Genomic DNA, 23862 nt, shown 5'->3' on the forward strand with positions numbered 1-23862 from the left:
GACCTCGTCCACGGGAGCCCCAAACCCACGGAGCCGAGCACTTGCCTGTGAAACAGGTCACGTTGCCAGGAATTTTCTTCCAGTAGTCTCCCGCGGGGTTCTTGTCGGTGATGCCGTACCGTCGGGCAAGGTCACCGTTGGGGCAGCGGGCCCACACGGTCCTGGTGCTTAGTGCCAGCTGGCAGGCCTGCAGCCCTGCACGCCAACAAGGTGCCGTCTGTCCTGAGCCCCCAGCTAGGACAGGCCAGACCGCCCTCTTCCATGAGTCTGCTGCCTCCCACCACTGGGTCCTGCTGACCAGGGGGCTCTGTGCGGACAGTGCCCTGCACTGCAGGGTTCGGAATGGTGGCCGAGGGGAAGGATGCCCCACCCACCGGGCAGAGCTAGCAAAGCTGCCAAGAGCCCAAGGCCAGGGCACACCAGGGCCCAGGAGGTCTGGAAGCAATCAGCCCACACAAAACTCCAAGGGAACAGGGTTACGCCCTCCGACAAAGGGTGTTCGGTTAGGTCCTTGCTGTCACCTACCTCAGTGGGACAGCAGAAAGGAAAAGAAACCCCGAGTGCAAAGGCTGGGCCTGCCATGGAGGCCGGGCCGCTGGACAGAGCAGGTGCCCGCGGGAGGGGGCAGCTTGAGTTCCCACCTGGCACGTGCTCCCAGTCGGTCCCCACGGGCATCTCTTCGGTGATGCCGGCCCGGACGTGCACGTTCCACCTGCTGTCGAGCGCCCACAACATCTGGTCGTTGGGACTGCAGTGGACGCTGACCAATGTGACCCCCGCGGGCTGCGAGCGGGAAGAGACTTTCCTTAAGAAAGGAGGTGGCGGGGCATGTCGTTTTTGGAGACAGCAGGGACAGAGGGGTTTGGAGGGGAGGCAGGAGGTGCAGCCGGAGGCGGAGAGGACCTCACATGGACAGACGCCATCCCTGCTGCGTCAGGCGAACCCAGATGGAGGAACCACCCAGCGCGTCAGCAGCAGCGTGTCCTGAGGGACAGAGAGGCAGGGACGGGCCAGAGAGCAGGACGACGCCAGAGGTGCACACAGGGTCCTGCACTGGGACGGGCAGGGGGTGGCCATGGGCAGCAACAGAAGAGGCTGGTGTGGCCACTGTCCATGCCTCTGCCTGACGGCAGGTGAGGCCACACGAGGGAAGGCGGGCTCTGGGGAAACCCGGGCCTCGGAGGTCCCCGCACGCATAAGCACACGGCCCCAGGCCCAGAGCTCTGTGCGGAGAGAAAGCAAACCCAGCAGGGCATTACTAGTGGCTGAATCTGGACGAAGGGTCTACGGGACTTTGTTGAAATATACCTGCAGGATTTCTGTTGGCCTGAAGTTTTTTCAAGATAAAAAGTTTAGTTTAAAAAAGTATAGAAATGGGGTGCCTGGGTGGTGCGGTTGCTGAACACCTGACTCTTGATTCTGGGTCAGGTCATAACCTCAGGGTTGTGAGACTGAGCCCCGCATCAGGCTCTGTGCTCAGTGCAGTCTGCTTAGGACTGCCTCTCCCTCTGCTTCCCCGACTCCCTGTGGCTCCCTTTCTCCCTCTCTCTCTAAAATAAGTAAGTAAATGTTTAAAAAAAACTATACAAATAAAATCCACCAAGATATGCTATTGCTGTCGTGGGACGGCGACAGAGGTGCAGGGAAGGAGGCTTCGGTCCGCCCCCGGGAACTCCATCGGGGGGGCGGGGGGGCCTGGGGGGGGCGAGGTTGGTGTCGCGGCGGGCCGCCCCACGCGCTCTGAGCCCTAGCTTCCACGCTGCTTTTCATTCAGGTGGGACAGGGCGAGGGCAAGGCTGACCATGAGAGAGCCTCTGTGTGCACAGCAGGAAGTGGGGACTGGCAGGCCAGAAGGCCAGTGACTCTGCCCACCAGGCACAGGCCTGGCCCTTGGTGGCCTCATGACCAATGTCAGCTAAGAACCAGGGCATCATTTAACTCCCACTGTCTCTTCTTTAGGCACCATGCTTGTAAAGGGCCCATCTGGAGCCACCCACCTGGCCTGGGTGCTGCCACCCAACGGGAGGACACCTCTGGGCTTGAGCTGCCCTCCAGCATGTCCCCTTGGGCAGTGACATCCCCCGCTGGGTTGGCTTCCCGTCCCCAAGAGGGCACAATGCCAGCTGCCCTGCCCTACTCCCCGGTCAGCCTGGGGCCACGTTCCCATGTTCCATAGCTCCTGGTCCCTTGTCCACTTTTCTTTTTTTTTCTTTTAAGATTTTATTTATTAATTTGACAGAGAGAAATCACAAGTAGACGGAGAGGCAGCCAGAGAGAGAGAGAGGGAAGCAGGCTCTCTGCCGAGCAGAGAGCCCGATGCGGGACTCGATCCCAGGACTCTGAGATCATGACCTGAGCCGAAGGCAGCGGCTTAACCCACTGAGCCACCCAGGCGCCCCCCCTTGTCCACTTTTCATAGGACAAGGGGAAGCCGCTTCAGTGTCGTGTTTGCCACCTACTGACCTGTTCTGGTTCATCCAGGGCTGCCCGCCCCTTAGCCGGACGCTTCCCTGCCCGTGAGGACAGAGCCATCTGTACAGTCCCGGCCCTGTCACCGGCAGTGCTGGTGATCACCGAGCCTGGGGTCTGACTGTCCTCCCCCTACTGACCGACACTGTGCATTTTCCCGGACCTCAGTGGGCCCTGCCTTCCTGGGCTGCCTCAACTGGACCCAAAGCAGCCCCCGGCGGGCGCTTGGCGCTGACGCGCGACTCCGCGCTTCTTCCCCCGGGCTGTGGTGGACGCGGTCCCTCTCCTTGCCTCACGCTCAAGACATAGCCGCACGAGGGGCTTCCTGTTGTCACGCCGACATCACATAACCTCCAAGCCAGCCACCAGACCCCCTCAAGGGACGTGGGCAGAGGGGCTCTTCGTGTTCCCTCCGCCCCACTAAGGGGGCCAGGGGCTCAGGGTCTCACTACCGGCCACTCGGGGCAGGGGCTTCCCACCCGCTTGATTCATGAACGGATGAGCCAGCCTCTGAGCAGGGGGGCCAGCAGGTGCCCAGTGGCTCAGCCGATGGGAGACCAGGGCACACGGAGGACAGCAGCCACCGTCCGGACGGAGGTTCCTCGCACTGCGTTGTCACTCACCACTGGGCGCCTGGCATCTCTGCCTTGCCTGCTGCACGGCCCTCAAAATAGCCTCCTGTGCTTTCGGAGCGGGGGAGCCCTGAAGCTGCTGCCAGCATGCTTCCGGACGCCGGGAGCTTCCCACCTCCCCTCCCGACCTGGGCCCGCCTCTGGCTGCTCCAAATTTCTCCCTTATATGGAGCTCACGGGCACATGAGTGGCCACGCGCTCCCAGCCTCACAGCAGGGGCCATCTGTCCATCTGTGGTGTTTCGAGAGAGAACCGGCATCTGTCCCGAGTCCTACGGCCACAGGCGAGGGTACCCTGGCTCAGCGCATCAGGCCTGCAGACCCGAGGCCCGGGGAGCCTGGGAGACTTGGGCAGACTGGGCTGCCTGTGCGGGGCACGGGATCGGTCAGGCAAGAATCGTAAGGTTTTTGAAGGCTGGTTTTAGGGGAGGACAGGGGCTATCAAGAAATAAAAGGAGCGCCGTGATGGGGGACAGCCCTGTGACAGTAGCTATCCAGAGGGGAGGCAGCCTGAGGGACACACAGCAGCTGGGGGATGAAGGGCCTGCAAGGGAGGCTCAGTGGGGAGCACGTGGATGGGGGGAGGGGTTGTGCGATTGGTTCTACAAGCTTTTCGTGACTGTGCTACCAAACCAGTCCCTGTGGAGGATCAGGCCGCTGAGATGTCGCTGAGGCTTGGCACCAACCCGGACAACGGCCTCCAATATAAAACCAGAGTAGCACGTAAAACCCCGAGTCCCTCCCCAGCGCCAGGCTGCAGATGCACAGGTGAGCTCCGAGGGAGCACCGCCGTCTCCCCTGTGCGCTGGGCAGCCGGGACTGTGGGCCTGGGGCTGGATCCCGCGGGACCACACACAAAGCTACAGAGCACCTGGCCCTGCTCCAGCTCTGAGGGCTGCTAGCTGTACCAGAATCCAAGGCGTCTGGAAACCTGCTTACCCCGCTCTTTTTTTTTTTTTTTTTAAGATTTTATTTATTTATTTGACAGACAGAGATCACAAGTAGGCAGAGAGGCAGGCAGAGAGAGAGGAGGAAACAGGCTCCCCGCTGAGCAGAGAGCCCGGCGCGGGGCTCCATCCCAGGACCCCAGGACCATGACTCGAGCTGAAGGCAGAGGCTTCAACCCACTGAGCCACCCAGGAACCCCACCCCACTCACTTTTTGTCGAAGGTTCACATGCATCCAAAAAAGCACACGAATCCTAAGTGTATAGTTTGCTGGGTTTTCACACTCTGAGCACAGATCCGGAATCTGAACACGAGCCTGGCTGTGCACCCAGTTACCACCCTGCCTGCTCTCCACACCCCACACAGGACGCGACCCTCACTCCGAGGCGGCGGCACAGAGGCCTCTGAAACGGGTAACGGCCCTCCCCAGCAGCTGGAGGCCTGCCCCAGGACAGCCCAGGGGGAGACCACAGGGAGAGGGAGGGCCGCAGGCCCAGTCTCAGAGGACAGAGGAGCACAGATGGTCCAAATGAAAGCGCACGGGGAGTAACTGTGCACTGGAAGAGGAAGAGCAGAACGTCCTTATGAAGAAGATCATCTTGCAGCAACTCCCAGACTGGGTCCCACGGAACACCATGCCAGCCCCACGGTGGGGGGCTCATGCTGCCGGAGCTCTCGGAACCACTGCCTCCTGAACACGTCCATCGGGGGACCCGCAATTGCCTGCTGGACGAGGAGCACCTGCAGTGCACTGGGCCCTGTGCCAGGCACTGGGGAGACCTCAGTGCAAACAAACCACACACCCCAGCCCCCGGGGGCTTTCAGTCTACTGGGAGGGCTGGGTGAGGGGGCGCTAGGAGAGCCTTGGTGCAGGAGGGGTGGATGGCCGGGCGGGGGGTCGCCTGACCTGGCCACGCCGGGAAGGTATGCTGGACAGGCTCAGTGATGGCAGAACCCACAGACAGGTGCAGGTTTGGAAGCAGGAAGGACACAGGGTGGTTAGAGCCCAGTGACCAGAGACAGAGTGGAGAGAGGTCAGAGGGCATGAGGGCGGGCCACTGGCAGAGGGAGGAAGTGGATTTCGTGCTGAGTGAGGAGAGACGCCATGAGACGGTTGTGAAAACAGGGGGAGCGCGATATAATCCTGGACGCTGGGAGGGCACACCTCGGAGAGGCCCGCTCGGAATCCTGGCGAGACAAGAGATGGCCCAGCCCAGGGGTGGCAGTGGACCATCTCTGGGCAGGCATGCAAGGTGCCAGCCACGTCACTCCGGGCAGGGCTGCTGCTTATCTGGATCCTTCCCTGCACAGGCGGGTTGATAAACAGACACGTGAGCAGAGTGGCTGCTGAGTCAGAGTGCGAAGACAGAGAGAGGCCTCCAGCGAGATACACTCATGCCCTTCCCAGAAGGAGGAAACGAATGGCCACAACGCTGGCAGCCGGGAGGTGGCAGCGGATACGGCCCGTCAGCCGGCGGGGGCCGGCAGCTGGGAGGTGGCAGCGGACACAGCCTGTCAGCTGCGGGGCTCGGGCACCCCGCAGAGTCGCAAGTGAGCACCTGAGGGCCGGCCAGACCGGTGGGGCTGGACACGTCCTAGGGCCAGGAACCGGGAAAACCGCCACAGCTAAAAGCAATGGACTTCCTGCTTCCCTGGAGCAGAAGGTGCTAAGAGGTGTCAGGGTGACTCCCGGCGGGAGCCCGCGCACCATGAGCCACAGTAGGCCCCGCCACGCGCTCACTCACAGCAAGGGCTTGTCCCCGAGTTCAGCAGCCGCCTCCCTGGACCTTTGCAGGATTTATTTGGTGAACTTAGATTTTCTTTGGTAATGGTCACTTTGGATTTGTTCTTTCGTCCGTAGACTACTGTTTCAACTTTTTAAACTGCAGGAGAGTCACCATACGGTGCTGTATCCGTTTCAGGCGCCCGACACGCGGCTCAACCACTCCACACGTTCCCCCAGGGCTCCCGCAGGAAGTGGGTCGCCACCTGTCATCAAGCAGCGTCCTGACGGTGCCGCTGACTCCATCCGCCGTGCTGTACTCCCCACATCCGGGACTTCCTTATTTCACAAATGGAAGTCTGTGCCTCTCAATCGCCCTCACCTACGTCACCCACCCCTAAGGCTGTCTCTCTCCCTGGGCCTCCTGGAGGGCACCCGAGAGCTCCTGGCTGAGCACGGGGCCCTCAGGTCTACTGGCTGCGTGGCTGCGAGAGAGGGACACCACAGTCTGGGGCTAAGTGAGCCTGAGCAGGTCAAACCGAGCATACCAGAGGCTTCTGGAAAGAGTAGGCATGACTCAGGGTCCCAGCCGCCTGCTAGTGAACACCACAAAATCACAGCCCCTGGGCCCTATACTCCCACAGGCTCGTTAGAGAAACATCAACAACGAAATCAGAAGGAATTGTAAAAAGTGATTTTGGGGACATTGACTGTTAATACTTTGATTTATTTTTAGCTTTTTTCCTATGGCAAGCTCTTTATTTAAAAAAAAATCTGGCTTATGTCATTTTGTGTTCTGCTTTTGGCTCAGTTCGCCATATCCAAAGCCCTTCCCCAGGCTGCCACAGCTGTGATTCCAACAGGGGCCCTCCCCAGTCACTCAGGGCTTTCTGGAAGACAGACCTGGGCCCCGCATCAGGTGCTCTCCGGAGGGCCAGTCCCTGGCATGTGCGATGCCGTCACTCTCAGGCAGAGTCCTGGAAGCATCTGTGACCGAGGGGATAGTAACACAACAGTGGCAAGCGGAGGGGCTGTACATGGGTGACTCAGAGGTCAGGAGGAATACAAAATGAGGTCCCTAGCCGTCCCTGGAGACCTGGGCAGACTGGGAGTGGCCTGGGGCCTTGGGACCCGACTGAGAAGGGTTAAGAGGGGAAGGTGGGGGGAAAGGGCGGCAAAGCCCGGGTGGGGCAGCCTCAGGGCCTCGGCCAGCCCTAGCCTGGAGGAGTGGAGGACTTCCTCCCTGGAGGGGCCTTGTCGCAGGGAGGGAGCAGGCCTTGCAGAAGAGCCATCAGGCACCAAGCGCTGCCCGCCCCACAAGCTCCAGCAGTCTCTGGGACACCAGGGCCGCGGTCCCGACAACACACTGTGTCTTAGTGACCTTCGTTTCCCAAAAGACCACCAAACAGCAGGCCCTGAGGAATGTTTGCTGAAGCGGAGAGAACGGAGGTTCTGGAAACTCACTGACTGGCGCTTGCCAGCCTCTCAGCCGGGCCCTCTGCCGCCTACCCACCCAGCTACCTACCTCCCCGTCAGCACACACCTGCCTACCCCTTGTGCCTCCACCATGCTCCTACCAACTCCCAGGTCACCAACCCAGCCAACAGAGCTTCCCCTGAGCACCTGCCATGGGCCAGGCCCGGTGCGAGGTGCTAGGACTCAATCTTCCTGACCGCTGGCATAAAGTCTGCTGAGAGATACATCGTTCATCGCGAAGTCCCACAAAGAAAGAGAATTCTGACTCCAACAGGGAAGGCCAGTGTGAGGTGCTCTGAGGACATACGGTGTGCGTCAGACCGGGGCCAGGACGGCAAGGACGAGCGCGAGCGCGTCGGGAGTGTGAGGGCTCGGGGAAGGAGCTGGCAAGGGCCCTGGGGCCAGACGCCAGGTCAGGCGGCTGGAGTGGGAAGGGCAGGGCGGCACTGCACAAGGCCTGCCTCCTCATACAGGGCGGGAAGGTTCGCTGGGGCCCAGGGCTCTGAGGCTGAAGGTGTTCGGAGGAGAGCTTGGGGAGGTCCCTGAGGGCAGATGGTAAGAAACAAGATGCCACATACAAAAGACTTCTCGGCTGACTTGAGGGCATGGCGCCTTGGTCTCTGAGAGAAAAGGGTCAAGTTGGAGGCCGTATGGAAAAGACAGGCACCTCCTTGGGGAGACAAGGCAGCAAAGGTTCCATCAATGTCACTCGCCCTCTGCCACCACTCTGAGGGCTCTCGAACATGGTCCAAGACACAAGGTTTCCCAAATGGCGACGGGAGAAGTCCCGACACGTGGAAAAGCAAACGCCGAGGTGGGGGTGAACAGGGAGCAGGCTGTGAAGATGACGCATCACATGGGCCATTTTCAAACGAGGAAGCTTGTTTTTGCTGAACCCAAGCCCCTCCAGAGGGAAGGTGAGTGAGAGCGGGTCCAGTGGTTCCTAAACCTTAAGTCCCCAGGATCTGTGTGGGGAACTTATTAAAATGGCACATTCCTTATTATTTAGCCATTAAAAAAAAAATGAAATCTTGCCATTTGAGGAGGGAGCCAGAGGGCACTATACTAAGTGAAATCCGTCCGTCAGAGAAAGACAAATGTCGGATGACTTCACTCATGTGTGAGCACATGGAAAAAAAGAGAGAGGAACCCAGAAACAGACCGTAGCTACAACAGAACAGACCGAGGGGAGGCGGGGAATGGGGCTTAAGGAGCACCCGTGGGAGCAGCGCCGGGACACGTGTGGGAGGGCTGAATCGGCCCAGTGCACACCTCAGACTAAGAGAACACTGTACGGTAATGGACCGGAGCTTAAGTAGAACTATATTACGGAATGAATGAATGAATGAATGAACAAATGGCACATTCCTGGGCTTGAGTCAGCCTTTCTGCATCAGACTCCGGGGCTAGGGCCCAGACATGACCTGTTCATAAAACAAACAGCTCAGGCAATTCTGTTCCAATTACCTGTGGGTTACCTCCCCCTCTTCTTTTGGTAAAGATTTTATTTATTTATTTGAGAGAAAAGCATGGAGGGGGAAGAGCAGAGGGAGAGGGAGAAGGAGCCGAATGTAGGGCTCAATCTCATGACCTTGAGGATCATGAGCTGAGCCAAAATCAACAGTGAGTTGGTCAACCACCTGAGCCACCCAGGCGCCCCCCTGTGGGTTACCTTTTGAGAAACTGCTCTGCCCTTCTGTCAAGAAGTAGGCAAGGTGATACTTCCAAAGCAGTCTACAGGAAGCTCTGTCAAAATCCCAGCTCAGTTCAACAGAAATGTAAAGGTAAATCCTAAAATTCATGTGGAATTGCAAGGGACCCTGAGTAGCTAAAACAATCTTAAAAAAGAAAAATTTGGAAGACTCACACTTCCTGATTTCAACACTATTATGAAGCTACAGTGTTCAAACAGTGCGGTACTGGCCCACGGACAGACACAAAAGTCCATGGGATGGAGCTGAGAGTTAAGAAAAAAATCCACACAGTCAAGTGACTGCCAAGATCATTCAGTGGGAAAAGAGCAGTGTTTTCGACAAGTGGTGCTGGCACAGTTGGAGAGCACACGTGTGAGAGAGGGAGGTCAGACCCTTACCTCACACCATATACAAAATCATCTGGAAATGAATAAAAAATAAATGAGAGAGCTAAATCTGGCAAAGGTGTCTTAGATATGATACGAAAGGCATGAGCGATAAAGAGGAGAGATAAACTGGACTTCACCAAAATGAAGAACTTCTGCGTATCAAAGAACACTGTAAAGACAGCCCACATGATGTGAGAAAACATCTGCACGCCACATATCTAATAAGGGTCTAGTGTCCAAAATAAATAAAGAACTCTTAGAACCAACAAAAACATAAACGAACCATTTAAAAAACACGCAAAGGACTTGAACAGACATTTGTCTAAAGAAGACATCCGAATGGCCAACACCACCATGAAAAGATGGTCGACATCGTTAGTCATTAGGGAGATGTGAATCAAAGCCACGCAGTACCGTTTTGTACCGACTAGGAGGACTAGAAAAAGGAAAATGGGAAATCACAAGTGGAGAGGATGTGGAGACATGAGAACCCTCCTACTTGACGTGCTGCAGCCACCGTGGGAAACAGGCAGTTTAACCTCAAAAGGTTAGACACAGAATGACCGCATGACCCCGAAATCCCACTCCTAGATAAAGCCTGAAGAGCTGGGTCGGATGTTCAAACAGCACCCACACGAGTGTTCACAGCAACAGTCTTCACAACAGTCAGAAGGTCGAAGCAGCCCAAGTGGCCCATCAGCTGTCGAGTGGCTGAGTGACACGTGGTCTGTCCACAGGGGGTACCATTCAGCGGAAGAACTAATACAGAAAAACACAAACACACCTTGAACACCCAATGCTCTGAGAAGGAGCCCATCACAGAAGGCCACCTAGCATAGCAGTCCCTTTATAGGAAATGTCCGCAAGAGGACGATGGGTACAGAGAAAAAGCAGATTCGTGGTTGCTAGGGGCCTGGGGAAGGGGGCTGGGGGGTGGCCGCTATGGGCAGAGCGATTTCTTGAAACCCGACGAACATGTTCTGGAACCAGATGGTGATGAAGGTTGCCCCCAGTGAGAGGGAGAGCAGTACAGCTGACTCCAGGTTCCATGGAAACAGCACTTCTTACTAACAAAATCTCTGACTTTCCTGTTTTAAAGGCTTGCTCAAACGATTTTGGGCTGGAAGGGACCCAGCAGACCAGCTAAACCGACTCCTTCAAATTCCAGGTGAGGAGAGTGATGACTCTGGCGCTGACGGGGAGGGCCCGCAGCAGAGCTAAGCCTGGAGCTCAGGGCTCTGGGGGCTCAGATCAGAGTTCTTCCAACTTCTAGCAGGTGAAGTTTTTACCCTAAGAAGTGCATGCACACATGTACACACACACTCACACAGGTGTGAGCACAGACCCCCTAGCCAGAATGTGAATACACCGAGGACAAAAGGAAAAAAATATTGAAAATTTTATGGCCAAAGGAAGTGTCTGTCTGGACAGATCGTTTAGGTACGGGTCTCATGTGAACCTCGACAAAATTCAGCGGGAATATTTCAGGAACACAGAGAGGCAGCAAAGTGGTGGCACATGCACCCACGTCACCACGGGAGGCACCGGGCAGGGCCAGGGAGCAGCCCTACGGCCACCACCTTCCGGACTCTTCCCCATCGCCCCCAGGAGTCTCCCTCCTGGTATCTCTCATTTACTGACTCGTCAATCCACCTCGCACTTGTGACACACTGTGTGACATCACTTTTCCTCGGTGTGCAGGGACTGCCGGAAGCTGCCGCCGTGAGGTCCTCCGGCGCGCGGTTTGCTGGCCCTCTGTCCGCGGCCCCGCGGTTCTCGCATGCTCGGACTTCTGTGTGGTCCCTTTAGGTTTTCTGTGTCTCCCCCGTTGCGGATCCCCTTCCTGCTTCTGGTCTCTTCCTTCGAATCTCTGAAGCTTGAGAATCAGACTTGGGTATTAACAGGCCTGCACTTAAGGCGCCAGCAGACTGTCAGGAGGAGTGAGCGCCGAGGCCCCGACACACGGACCCTGCTGTCTTTTCTTCCCACTCAGCATGTGGCCCCAGGCAGATGCCGTCCCCCCGGGCTCCATGTCCCTGTTCCGAGCGTGAGTCAGATGACCCGCCAGGCTCCTGACTCTGGGTTTTCGTGTTCTGATGCCGGGTCTCAGCCGACTCTGACTGCCGGGCCGTGTGCTCTGGCCTCGCTGCTGGAGACCAAGGGCAGGTCTTCCACTGGAGGCCCATGGAGTGCTGGCCCTGTGAGCCGCCCCATGGCTGCGGTGATGGCCTCCTGGCCAGCGCTGCCAGACAGCTCTGCTGGGACATGTTGAACGCATCAGGCTGAAGGGTGAGCTGTTACCTCAAGAGCGAGCTCCGCTGCGAAGAATGTTTGCAAACTGCTGGCCCAGCGGAGCAGAGCTACCAGAGGCCGGGGTCTGCGGTTCTGCACAGGAGAAAGGCTCCCCCGCTTCTGTTCCCTGGTCAGCCGACGGCAAAGCCAGACACCCTGTCCCCGCCACTCCCGCACTGGCCCCAGCGATCTCGGAAAGTTCCGCATCTGGTCTCAAGTGTGACGAGGAAGCCGGCGAGTTGATCTGCTGAGAGCAGGCGAAGTGTCGAACAGCACGCGCAGAGGCAGCTTTCCTAGGCAGCTGTTGTGTTTTCTCCTCCTCAGGCGAGGCTGGCGAAGCCAACTGCGGCCACTCCTCTGTCCACTGCTGGAGACCCTGCCCGACGCCAGCCTGACGCCTGGGCCGGGGTCCGCACTGGGGCTCCGTGCTGCAAGGGTGCTGGGAGCCCACGGGCACTACCCGGCGGCACCGGCCTCTGGGTGTCTGACAGCTGACCTCCCGGCAGCCGCTCACAGGCAGGCCCGGCCCTGCGGTCCCGCTGGCCGGCTGCTGTGCCCACCCTAACCACCACCCCGATTTCTGAGGGCTGAAGGAGCGTGTCAAGGGGCCGTGGGCATCCCCCGAGCGCCTGACCGCGGAGTGTGAAGTTGAAACAAGGTGGCCTCCACCCAGGTTCTCAGCACAAGGGGCTCAGATCAGCTGCGGAGCCTTAAGCCCCACAGCCTCCTGGGCCAGGACAGCAGAGTGAACGCACACCTCCCTTCTCACTCCCTCCGCGACACACAGTGAGAACAGGAGCTCACACCTCCCTTCCAGTGAGAAGACACATGGTGTGAACAGCTCCCTTCTAGGGAGGGAGCTCCCTTCTTACACCTCCCTTCTAGTGAGAAGACACGCAGAGTGAACAGGAGCTCACACAGGCTCCAACCTCCTCCGCGCTGGGAGAGCGAGAGGAGCAGGCGGCCACCTGAGGAAGTGGCCACCTGAGGAAGTGGCAAGGCGTTGGGGAGCAGGAAAAGCCCTAGTGGGGCCAGAAGGCTGAAAGCAACCGACCGTATGCAGGGAGCCCAGCAACGCAGCCCAGCCAGCCACCACGCAGGGAGCCCCGGGCGAAGCTCCTCCGAGCGCCGAGACTGCCAATGCCTGAGGCCAGCATCTGCCACGGAGAAGATGAGACAGACGCAGAGAACAAGCACGGAGACCGCACGGGAGAAGAAACTTCAGACACACCCTGGAGGGTGGGGACACAAGGGGGCTGGACAGTGGGGGAGCAACAGGGGCTTACGGGAACTAAAAGAGGCCCACAAAGTCATCCAACGACGGAGCGCAGACGAGGCTGAGAGGGTCTTTCAGGAAGTAGGACAAGAGCCAGAGGAGCAAACGGAGCAGGGCAAACGGAGAAACAGGAGGGCAGGGGCGGGAAGCTGACCGCCGGGGGGCAGCAGGACACAAACTCCAGGCTGGGAGACCTGTCCGCACAGGGGCTAAAACAGGCCCTCCTCGGGGCGTGTCACGGTCTCTTCTGGAAACACTGGGAACAGGGAGACCTTATAAACTACCAGAGACAGAAGCAGGTTGGAGCGCGAGGATCAAGGATCAGAATGGCTCAGACTTCTCAACAGCAATGCTGGACACCAGATGACAGAGGAAACCCTTCAAAATTATAAAGGAAAACGATTTCCAAGCCAGATTACTCTACCCAGCCAAAGCCAAGGGTGAATGTGGGCAGAAGACTTTCAAGTTACTTACCATGAGCCATTCTCAGGAACCAACTGGAGGACAGAGCTCACCAAAAGAAAGGAAGAGGAAGACTGGGGTCCAGGATAGAGAGGACCTCACCTGAAAACACTTAGAGCTAGAAGGAACGAGATATTGCTCCCTAAGCGGTCATTCAGGGATAGAAAGTTAAAGGGAAGTAGCTTTCCAGGGAGGGGGAAACAGGTGGGGAGGCCTGTTTCCTAGAGCTTCTTCTAGGTGATACGTTAACCTCCGTCCTGATGAGGGTGACCTGGACTAAAACTAGCCAACTGAGGCACCGCGGAGCCCGATGCAGCCTGCTAAGCTTATCTCCAGGAGAGGGACCTATGCCAGGACCTCTGAAAACATGCCTCAGGTGGGCCTCACGTGGCTCTGATTCTCCACTCTACTGGTCAGGAAATGAAGGGCCGGGGAGTTTGGGCAACTTTCCCAAGATCTCTTGGTCTCATGGAAAAAAAGGTGGGGACAGTCCCGGCTGGAGGTCACAGCTTCCCAGAGCAACGCACCCTAGCCCCAAGAGCGGAGGCCACTGCAGGTGGCCAGGCAGGAGACTGTGCACCCGCGTCCCGCCGGGTCTGTGCCGCATGCGTGTGCAGACTGGCTGGGAGGGCAGCCTCCTGCAGCACCATGGAGCTGCACCATGGACTCGGGCCCCGCTGGCTCCACAGGACCTGAGCGGGGCCACCCAAAGGGCCAGCAGGCACACGCAGGGGGACTGGTCCAGTCCCCGACAGAAGGCTGGATTCCAGCACGGGTCGGCTTTCTTCACGCAAAAGCGTTCTACCTCAGGGTTCCCACTTCCATTCCAACTCAGCCTTGTCTCTCAGATGTGCAAACAGACCCATGGAACCAGGCCAGAGAATTTCCAGGCTCCCTGCAAACCTTCCTCATTCAGCTTCTGCGCCGATGTGGCTCAAAGGACACCTCGAATCTTTCCTTCATGCAATACATTCTCTGCACCCTACAGTCCCAGTTCTCATTCGGGGGCCACCGTATTCAGTGCCGAAAGGTATAGGCGACTAAGGCCCCCCAGTGCTCAGGATGGTCCCCAGCCACCGACTGTCCTGTCCAAAGGGGCAGCACTTTTCCCTACTCAGAAACACCAGGCCAAACCTGTGGCTTGCTGGTCACTGGAAATGCCCATGTCTATAGGGTCCAGTTCAGATATTATGCGGCCCACAGAAGCCAGGGATGGCCACTGGGGGCGATCAGTGCATTTTTCGTGGTTGTGATCATAACGTACCGTACCCTCTTCTTTGAGTCAATGATCCCTTATCTCACGTCTGGAGGCAGCTTCGTGCATTTCTGTTCCCTCTGCAACCCCAGCACGACATAGTGTGGGCGGTCCTCCTCCCTGACATTTGTTCACTGCTTGATCCAGGTTCTCACCAGCTCTCAGAGGTGTCACTGACATACACACGATGTACACATCCAACGTGTACGACTCATTAAGTTTTGACATACGTATGGACTCAAGACATCATCCCTGTGTCGCTCCTCTATAAACCCACCCACCCGCCCACCGATCCCTCGGCAACCACTGCTCTCTGTAACACACATCAGCGAGCATTCTCTACACTTTCTATAACACAATACGTATGCCTTTCTGTCTCGCTTCTTCACTCAACATAATTACTACATCAAATTTGGAAACCTTTTGGCAGTATTTCTGCAAGTCACCCCTGCTCCTCCTCCTCCTCGGGAGGGCTGCATGTGAACTAGGCCTTGTGAGGTTATCCCCCGCTAACTGCTGCTCTCAGCTTCTTCCAGCCTTTTTTTTTTTTGCTTTCTCTGTTCTAGTCTGAATGGCTTCACTGCTGCATCTTTGAGTCCCCTGACCTTTACTCCTGAAGCGTCTACATACTCATCGATCTCGTAGAGGATTTTCCATCTCAGACATTGTAATTTTTATCCCTGCAAGTGTGATCTAGGTCTTTTTTATATACCCCGGTTTCCTGCTTAATGTATGCAGTCTTTCCCTAAGTATCTAGAATGAAAAGGGTAAAGTTATAACAACTGTTTTAATACCCTATGGGTTTTATCATCTGGGTCATTTCTGGGTCAGTTTCTGTTGATGGATTTCCCTCCTTTCACTGTAGGGGATATTTTTCTGTTTCTCTGCTTGCCTGAAGAGTCCTGATCAGATGTAAGACAATGTGAATTTGGGTGCCTGGGTGGCTCAGTTGGTTAAGCAACTGCCTGAGGCTTAGGTCATGATCCTGGAGTCCCGGGATCGAGTCCCACATCAGGCTCCCTGCTCGTCTGCTTCTCCCGCTGATCTCTCTCCTCTCATGCTCTCTCTCTCTCTCTCAAATAAACACAATTAAAAAAAAAAAAAAGACAATGTGAATTTTATCTTGTCGGTACTGGGTATTTTCAGAATTTATAAATATTCTTGAGTTTTGTTCTAGGATGCCACTAAGTTACTCAGAAATAGTTTGATCCTTCCAGCTCTTGCTTATTTCAAGCTCTGGTCACCAGTAGCAGAGTTGCATTGACCATGGGGCTGATTTTTGCCTCATCACCGAAGCCAAATGCTCTTGAGTGACCCAATCCTGGATGGTTAGGATGTAGGCTTCCTACTCTGGATGGTGAGATCAGGAACCACTCCTGGCTCTGCCTGAGCTCCCAGGCATGCTCCTTCTACCGCTTCCAGGTGGTTCTCTGGCCCTGGTCAGTTCCTGGGCTGAAGCCCTTCGGGCCTCTGCAGCTCCGCAGTCTGTGCCCAAGGCCCTGCTGCCTGCACTTCCCATGGTCCCAGTGCTATGTCCTCAACTTAAGGAGCAGGCTGGGCTCGGCCAGCCCCTACCTAGGGTCCCCCTCCCACTGCAACAGCCTGAAAGCTATAGAGTTCACCTCATTTGTTTTCTATTTCCCAGGAGGTCACTGTCCTTCGTTGTTGGACATCCAAAGTCTTGAAAACCACAGTTTCACGCAATCTGTCCGGATTTTAGCTACTTCAGGCAGGAGGGTAAATCTGGTTCCTGTTACTCTGTACTGGCTGGAAGCAGAAGCTTATTTGATTGGCCAAAAGCTTCAGATTTCATGTTCGAGTGATGATCCCTCCTGTGTACATGGGTTGTGCAAGGTATTTTGTCTGTGCGTCATGGATTTTAACTTGAGAGAGAGCTACCTACGAATGTCAGCTATCAGTCTCCCTAGAAGAAAGGCATTTGGAAGACAACGTTCTAGAGCTCACGCCGCGTTCACAGACCTCAGAGCACGTGCTAGGCAGCAGGTACCTGAGGCAGCGTGAGCACACATGTGGGAGGACACCGAGGGAGCCTGGGACAAAACGGGGATGGCAGAGGGAGGCAGCATTACTCATCACTGTGCCCAGATCAGTTGGGCCCCCTGTGCCCCCACTCTTGGAGGCAAGTATTTGCTCTACACAGATGGAAAGTATTTTTGAGGGAATATTTTATGGTTCTTTGGTTCTCCTGACTCTGCTGGAAAGTAAAGGAGGTGAATTAACGTTTCCGCCGGTGACTTTACACACATGACGGAATACCCACCTGCCCTCACCCGAGCTTTATTATGACAATTTTGGAACATACAAAAGACCTGAGAGAATTCTACGGAAACGCCCGTACACTCACTACCGACCACGCCTCCCCGCGCATGCCTTCTCATGGACCCGCCCGCCGTCTGTCCCCCGAGTCCGCCCCGCTTCTGAAGGGGCCTCAAGGAGCGCTGCAGACATCAGCAGAGTTTCTCCCAAAACCTTCAACATGCAAATCATCAACTGCAGTAAATGTCAGTTCACAGTTCTCTCTTGAGGTGGAGGCTACAGGCAGTAAGTGTACGGACACCAGGCACACCAGTCCCTGAGTGTCGGCAATGGTCATCCTCCGGGGAAGCAGCCTCAAGCCCGCTGCCATCACCCCCCTCCCCGCCCCGTGTCCCCCCAGGCAACCATGGTTCTGATTTACGCCACCAAGACCCGTTCAGTTTGACCTGCTCTAGAGTTTCCTGTAACTGGAACGATAAGGAAGCCTCACAAACTGTAGTCGTTGTGGGCAAGCTGTCCCCTCTGCTAGCTGGCAAAGGCCAGCTCCAAAGCCGCTAGGACCACCACTCCACTGGGAACAAATCTCTTTATCAATACTCAGCAGGACATGATTTTTTAAAAAAAGATGTATTTATTTACTGGGGCGCCTGGGTGGCTCAGTTGGTTAAGGCACTGCCTTCAGTTTAGGTCATGATCCTGGGGTCCTGGGATCGAGTCCCACATTGGACTCCTTGCTCGGCAGGGAGCCTGCTTCTCCCTCTGCCTCTGCCTGCCATGCCACTCTACCTGCTTGCTCTCTCTCTCTCTCTCTGGCAAATAAATAAATAAAATAAAAAATAAAAATAAATAAATAAAATCCTTTCTTTTTTAAGAAAGGATTTTATTTATTTACTATTTGAGAGAGAGAGAGACAGGGAGGGAGACAGAGCAGGAGGGACAGAGGGAGAGAGGGAGAAGATCCCAAGCAGACGCCCCACTGAATGCAGAGCTGGACGCAGGGTTCGATCCCACAACCCTGCGATTATGACCTGAGCCAAAACCAAGAGTCAGGTGCTCAACCAATTGCAGCAACCAGGCACCCCTGGCCAGGACACGATTTTAAATGGCTTTTCAGAGTACATCCTTAATTATTTATAACCACGGCCACTGCACTGATGTGCTAAGCAGAACCCCGTGCTGCCCCTGCTTCCCGCACCACACACAGCCTCACGGCACCAGCAGAAGAGTCAAGTTCACCCTGCTACCAACTGGCAACAAACAGCTTTGAGAACATATTTGATTATTCCCTAACACTGAGTCTTGTTCAGATCATTCAGAGTCATGAACTACTTATTCCATAAACAATGTAAGTTCACTGCCAGATTTTTGGAAAACAGCAGTAAACAAAAGGAAGAAAAAAAATCAGCCACAACAGCACCACCTGGACACACCCATTATCACCCGCTGTGGATACAGAGTTTTCAGTGTATACGTCATTTTTTTCAATGAAAACAGAATCACTGAACATGTTTTGTAACTGTTTTTACTCCACAATGTGCTGTTTCTCCAGGGGAACAGAAAGTCCTCTGTGGAGTCCTACGGATGAGTTTTGGGGATTTCCCTGAATGAACACTTCACAGCTTAACTCGGCTCCTTCCGGGCAAATCCCTGTAACATCCCTCCTCCAGGGCAGAGACCTCCTAGCTGCTAAACACGTAACTAGCAATGTCTTTTTCTTTCTTTTCTTCAAAGCCAGGACTCTCAAATGGGATTCCATCTGCAGCTCAGGCGTGTGAAGCTCAGGGACCCGGTCCCAGAGAAAAACCCCTCCCGCCGCCCCAGGAGGATGAGCTGTGCTGGGGAAAGTCCAGTGAGGCCCGAGGTTGACTTGCTGTACAGCGTCATGCCTTTGCAAGAGAAGGATCTAACCCATGGCCTCCCCAGTGAGGCAATAGGGACCTGGTTTCCTCACCCGAGGGCCTACTAGCATTTGTATTTCAGGACAGAACACTAGTCATCCATCAGAACACCCCCCAAATTCTCAGCCGTACCCACGAACTTGGCTTTGGGTTGTGAGTGCCCCCTCCTTCCACCTTCTGTCCCCTGTTGAGAGTGACCTATGCCAGGTTCGTGGGTGCCACCAGAGGGTACGAGTGAGAGTGTCATCGGGGGTGCTCAGCTGTGCCTCCGACTGGGGGTAAGGAGAGGGAAACCTCCTCGGCCTGCTCTCTGCTCTGCTGTCCTGCAGTGACGTGACGTTCATCTTGAGGAATCGATGGGCGGCCCAGTTCAGGTGGGGGGTCTCCTCTTAATGCGAGCCCTTGTTGGGCGACAGTTCTCCTGTGGTTAGGTGTGAACTCTTCCAAAGATCTCATGCGTAAAGTCACATCACGCAACAGATTCCTACCGGCAGATCTGGAGCACGGCACTCCCACAGGGGTCATCTACTATCATACTTATACACTTATTTCATTGTTTTGTTGTTCATATAGCTAAAAATACCTAAAGCAACTGAATTTAAATGATTTTTAAAATATTAGTTGGACCATTTGCCAGACATGGCCATAGCGCAGGCAGAGTAGATGAGCCTCAGAGAATGGGTAAGTGGCCCATGCAGGAGGGGTGGGCTGCAGCCTCCCTCTACGTGAGGCGCCGCGCCAGGTTCAGCAAAGAGCAGAGTCTGCTCGGGAGTCCCGAGAGGGGACCAGGAGGTGGAGGGCAGCGAGTGGACGGCGAAAGAAGAGGTAGGCCAAACCTACCCAAGACGCTCCTCATCTTGTCCTGGGGCCCTCGGTGCCCACAGTCAGGCAAGATGTCACATCGCCAACTGACCTTGCTCTTGCACTACCCTCTAATGTGGACAGAACATTCTCTCACTAAAGCAAAAATGCCAAAAAAGAAAAAAAAATCCTAAACACAACTATAAATATTTTCTCCAAATCCTTCCATATGTTAGTAAGTCTGAAAACTGAGTCATTTGTTTTGAGTACTTCGTGAAAACTTCACCCCAAAACTACTCCAGGGGGGAGGTTTTCCCCGGGGATGAGAAAAGAAACAGAAATAGAGTCGGCACTGCTAGCTGTGACGGGTTTCTGGTGCTTCACCCCACTGTGCCTGTCGGCACCTGCGACCCGCCTCCCTCTGAGTCCACCGCGAACACATCCCACACGCTGGCCCGGAGCCCACGCGGAAGAACGAGTAAGATGAAGCGGGGCAAGGCTGATCATGACTGCATTAAACTCTAATGCTCGGATCCAGCCACACGGCCCTGACCTTCTAAACCCTCCAGGGGAAGCGGCATTTCCCCACTGCCACACTCCTCTCGTCAGGCCCTCTGCAGCTGTGCGGTGGGTGCCAGCCGTTGCGGAGAGGCAGGCCTCGCCGATTGGCAGAGCACAGCAGGCCCGGGGCCGGGTCTCAGCTTGGTCACTCACAAGAGTGGTGCTTCCACCCGGTCACTCGTTTGTCCCAAGTCACGTGCTTCCTCCGCCAAGTGGGGAGAGCCACTCCTGACTCCTATGTCCTGTGGTAAATTCAGGACTACAGCAGCTCAGGGCGGAAAAAGCATGGTATAAAAGCCTGGGCAAATGCAAAGCCTGTTTTTTTTCCCCACAGGAACCAATTTGAAAAGCATTTTGAATCTTCAAAGTCCACAGAAAGTGAATGTCTTCTCCAGTGCACTAAAAGCTAACTGAGTCATAAAACGTGGCTCCAGTCAGTGGACTCCTGGAATAGATAGTGTTTAACAGCCCATCTAGCAATCATTACTATATCCAGAGCACAGCTGAGGCCCTTTCATATGAATTTGCTCTACTGGCCATTTTCCTGGGCAAAGCTGTTGATGCTACAGTCCATCGAGCACTCCAAGTAAGGCTTTCTCTCCCCAATTCGAGCTCCACTTCCTAGAGGCTATTCTAGAATCTAAACAGAGAAAACAAGAGCAATTTGCAGGTCCAGAGTCTCTGATGTAACCCGAGTGGCCCACGGACACAGAGAGGGCCCCAAGAGAGGCAAGGCTGGCTGGAGCCCATTACCGGTAGCATTCGCTGTCTGACCACCCCTCGCCCCCCCACAACCACCAGCCGGGTCTCCCACCACGTGCCCTGCAGACCTCGCTCTCGCCCTCAGCAGCCCTCCACTGATCTTCGCATGGCCCCGTGCTGGGATTCTGCACACCTTTCTGGTCACTCTACATCTTCTATAGCATGTGATAATGTGACAAATACTGCTGGGAACTCTCAGAGGAACACCACTAGCAAGCAGAACTCTGTGCACAACAAGCTATAGAAGAACAAGGATTACAGTGAAAACAGATGAACTCAGGAATAGAAAAAACAATAGAGAAAAGTCAACAAAACCAAAAGACGTTCTTTGAAAAGATCAATAAAATTGACAACTTTTAGCTCTACTGACTAAGGAAAAAAGAGAGAAGGCTCAAACCACTAAAATCAGAAATGAGAGAGGGAGCGGAACTATCAACCTCACAGAAAAAGAAGGAGTACAGGGGATACTACGAACACGTGGGTACTGATGAGTTATGTAAAAGCGGCGAAGTGAACAAATCGCTGGAAAGACAAACTACTCAAACTGAATCAAGAAGAAACAGAAAACTCTAAATGGACCCGAACAAGCGAAGAGACTGAATCAGGAATCAATACCCATCTCACTAAGAAAAGTCCAGGCTTACACTGAGGAGCTGTAAAAATTCTTAAAGAAAAATTAACACCCATCTTTCAGAAACTCTTCCAAAAAACAGGAGGAAGAAACACTTCTCGACTCATCCTAAGAGGTCAGCATCACCTTGAGAGCAAAACCAGACAAACACATGACAAGAAAAGAAAATCAAAGACCAATTTCCCTTGTGGACACAGAAATCCGTGACAAAATACCAGGAGACCAAATCCAGCAACGTATATATAAAAGATTATACAGCATAGCCAAGCAGGATTTACCCCAGAAACCAAAGGTGGTTCAACATACAAAAGTCAATCCCTACAATACTTCACAGTAATAAAGGAAAAAAACCCACATGATCATCTCAGTAGATGCAGAAAAAGCACTTGACATAATCCAAAGTTTTTTCGTGGAAAAAAAAAATTCAACAAACTAGGAATAGAAGGGGGCTTCTTCAGTCTGAAAAGGGCATCTATAAAAAATGCGCAGCTAATATCATTATTTAATGGTGAAAGAAAGGATGTTTTCCTCCTAAGATCAGGAACAAAACGAGCTCTCGACACTTCTCAACATCGTACAGGAGGCTCCAGCCAGGGTAAGTAAACAAGAAAAAGAATTAAAAGGCATCCAGATAGGAAAGGAAGAAGTAAAATTATCCCTATTTGTAAATGACATGATTTTGTATAGAAGAAATCCTAAGCAATCCACAAGAGAGTTATTAGAAGAAATGTCTACCCAGTTTTCCAGATACATGATCAATATACAGAAACTTATCCTAGCAATGAACAAACCGAAATGGAACTGAGAAGACAATCCCATTCACAATAGCATCAAAAAGAATAAATGACCCAGAAGTGCATTTAACAAAGGTAGAAAAAAACCACATTCCTCTGCTCGAGGAAATTAAAGAAGATCTGAGTAAGTGCAAAGAAGCTCATGTTCATGGATTGGAAGATTTAATTCTATGACAATGGCAAAACTTCCCCCAAGTGATCTACAGATTCACACAATTCCTAGAAAAATCCCAGCGGGCACTTCTTTTTGCAGAAATTGACAAACTGGGGGGCACCTGGGTGGCTCAGTGGGTTGAGCCTCTGCCTTCGGCTCAGGTCATGATCTCGGGGTCCTGGGATCGAGCCCCGCATTGAGCTCTCTGCTCGGTGGGAAGCCTGCTTCCCTCTCTCTCTGCCTGCCTCTCTGCCTACTTGTGATATCTGTCTGTCAAATAAATAAATAGATTAAGAAAAAAAAAAAGAAATTGACAAACTGATCCTACAATTCATATGCATATGGAAAGGATCCAGAGTAACCAAAATAATCCTGAAAAAGGAAAATCACTTCCTGGTTTTGAAATTTACAACAAAGCTAAATAATCAGGACAATATGGGTACTGGCATAATGATAGATACACAGGTCACTGAAATGGAACAAAAGTGAAAAACCTTAATTTTTGGTGCTCTAAAAAAATTTATGATGCATTAATTTTGACAGACCTCCAAGAGAATGTAATGGGTAAAAGTAAGTCTTTTCAATAAACGGTGCTGGTATAATTGGATACCCATGTGTAAAAGAATGAATTTGGACATCTATCTCATACCACATATAAAAATTAATTGAAAATAAATCAAATACCTAAATATTAGGGCTAGAGGGCGCCTGGGTGGCTCAGTCAGTTAAGCATCTGCCTTCAGCCCAGGTTGTGATCCCAGGGTTCTGGGTTCAAGTCCCAGTTTCTCCCTCTCCCACTCTCCCTGCCCTCCTGCTTGCGTCCTCTTTCTCAAATAAATAATATTTTAAAAAAATAAATATAAGGCCTGGAAATATAAGACTACTTTTTTCTTTTTTTTTTTTACTTATTTATTTTACTTATTTTATTTTACTTTATTTATTTGACAGAGAGATAACAGTGAGAGAGGGAACACAAGCAGGGGGAGTGGGAGAGGGAGAAGCAGGCTTTCTGTTAAGCAGGGAGCCCAATGTGGGGCTCGATTCCAGGACCCTGAGATCCTGACCTGAGCTGAAAAGCAGACCCTTAATGACTGAGCCACCTAGTGCCCCCAGAGATATAAGATGTCTAAAAGAAAATACAGATGCAAATCTTCATGACCCTGGAATAGGCAACAGTTGTACATACATCAGCAAAGTCTTACGTAAAGCACATATCTGATAAGGGTCTAGTATCTAGAATACCTAAAGAACTCTTTTTTTGTTTGTTTTTTAAACTTTTTTTTTTTTTTTAAAGATTTTATTTATTTATTTCACAGAGAGATCACAAGTAGGCAGAGAGGCAGGCAAAGAAAAGGGGGAAGCAGGCTCCC

At 53.7% G+C, this 23862-nt stretch overlaps 1 protein-coding gene across 2 annotated transcripts in view; it reads right to left on the reverse strand.

Moving 5' to 3' along the window:
• Positions 1-23862, reverse strand: part of TECPR2 (tectonin beta-propeller repeat containing 2) — a 98529-nt gene that overhangs the window by 2095 nt on the left and 72572 nt on the right. For both annotated transcript variants that reach the window (XM_082737413.1, XM_082737412.1), the window contains exons 18-19: positions 642-783; positions 46-195 (exon numbers count right to left, since the gene is read on the reverse strand). In XM_082737413.1, the coding sequence (XP_082593539.1) occupies positions 46-195; positions 642-783 (292 nt within the window). The remainder of the gene's footprint in view (positions 1-45; positions 196-641; positions 784-23862) is intronic.

The sequence above is a fragment of the Mustela nivalis genome (genome assembly GCF_964662115.1).
Source record: "Mustela nivalis genome assembly, chromosome: 6".
NCBI lineage: Eukaryota > Metazoa > Chordata > Mammalia > Carnivora > Mustelidae > Mustela > Mustela nivalis.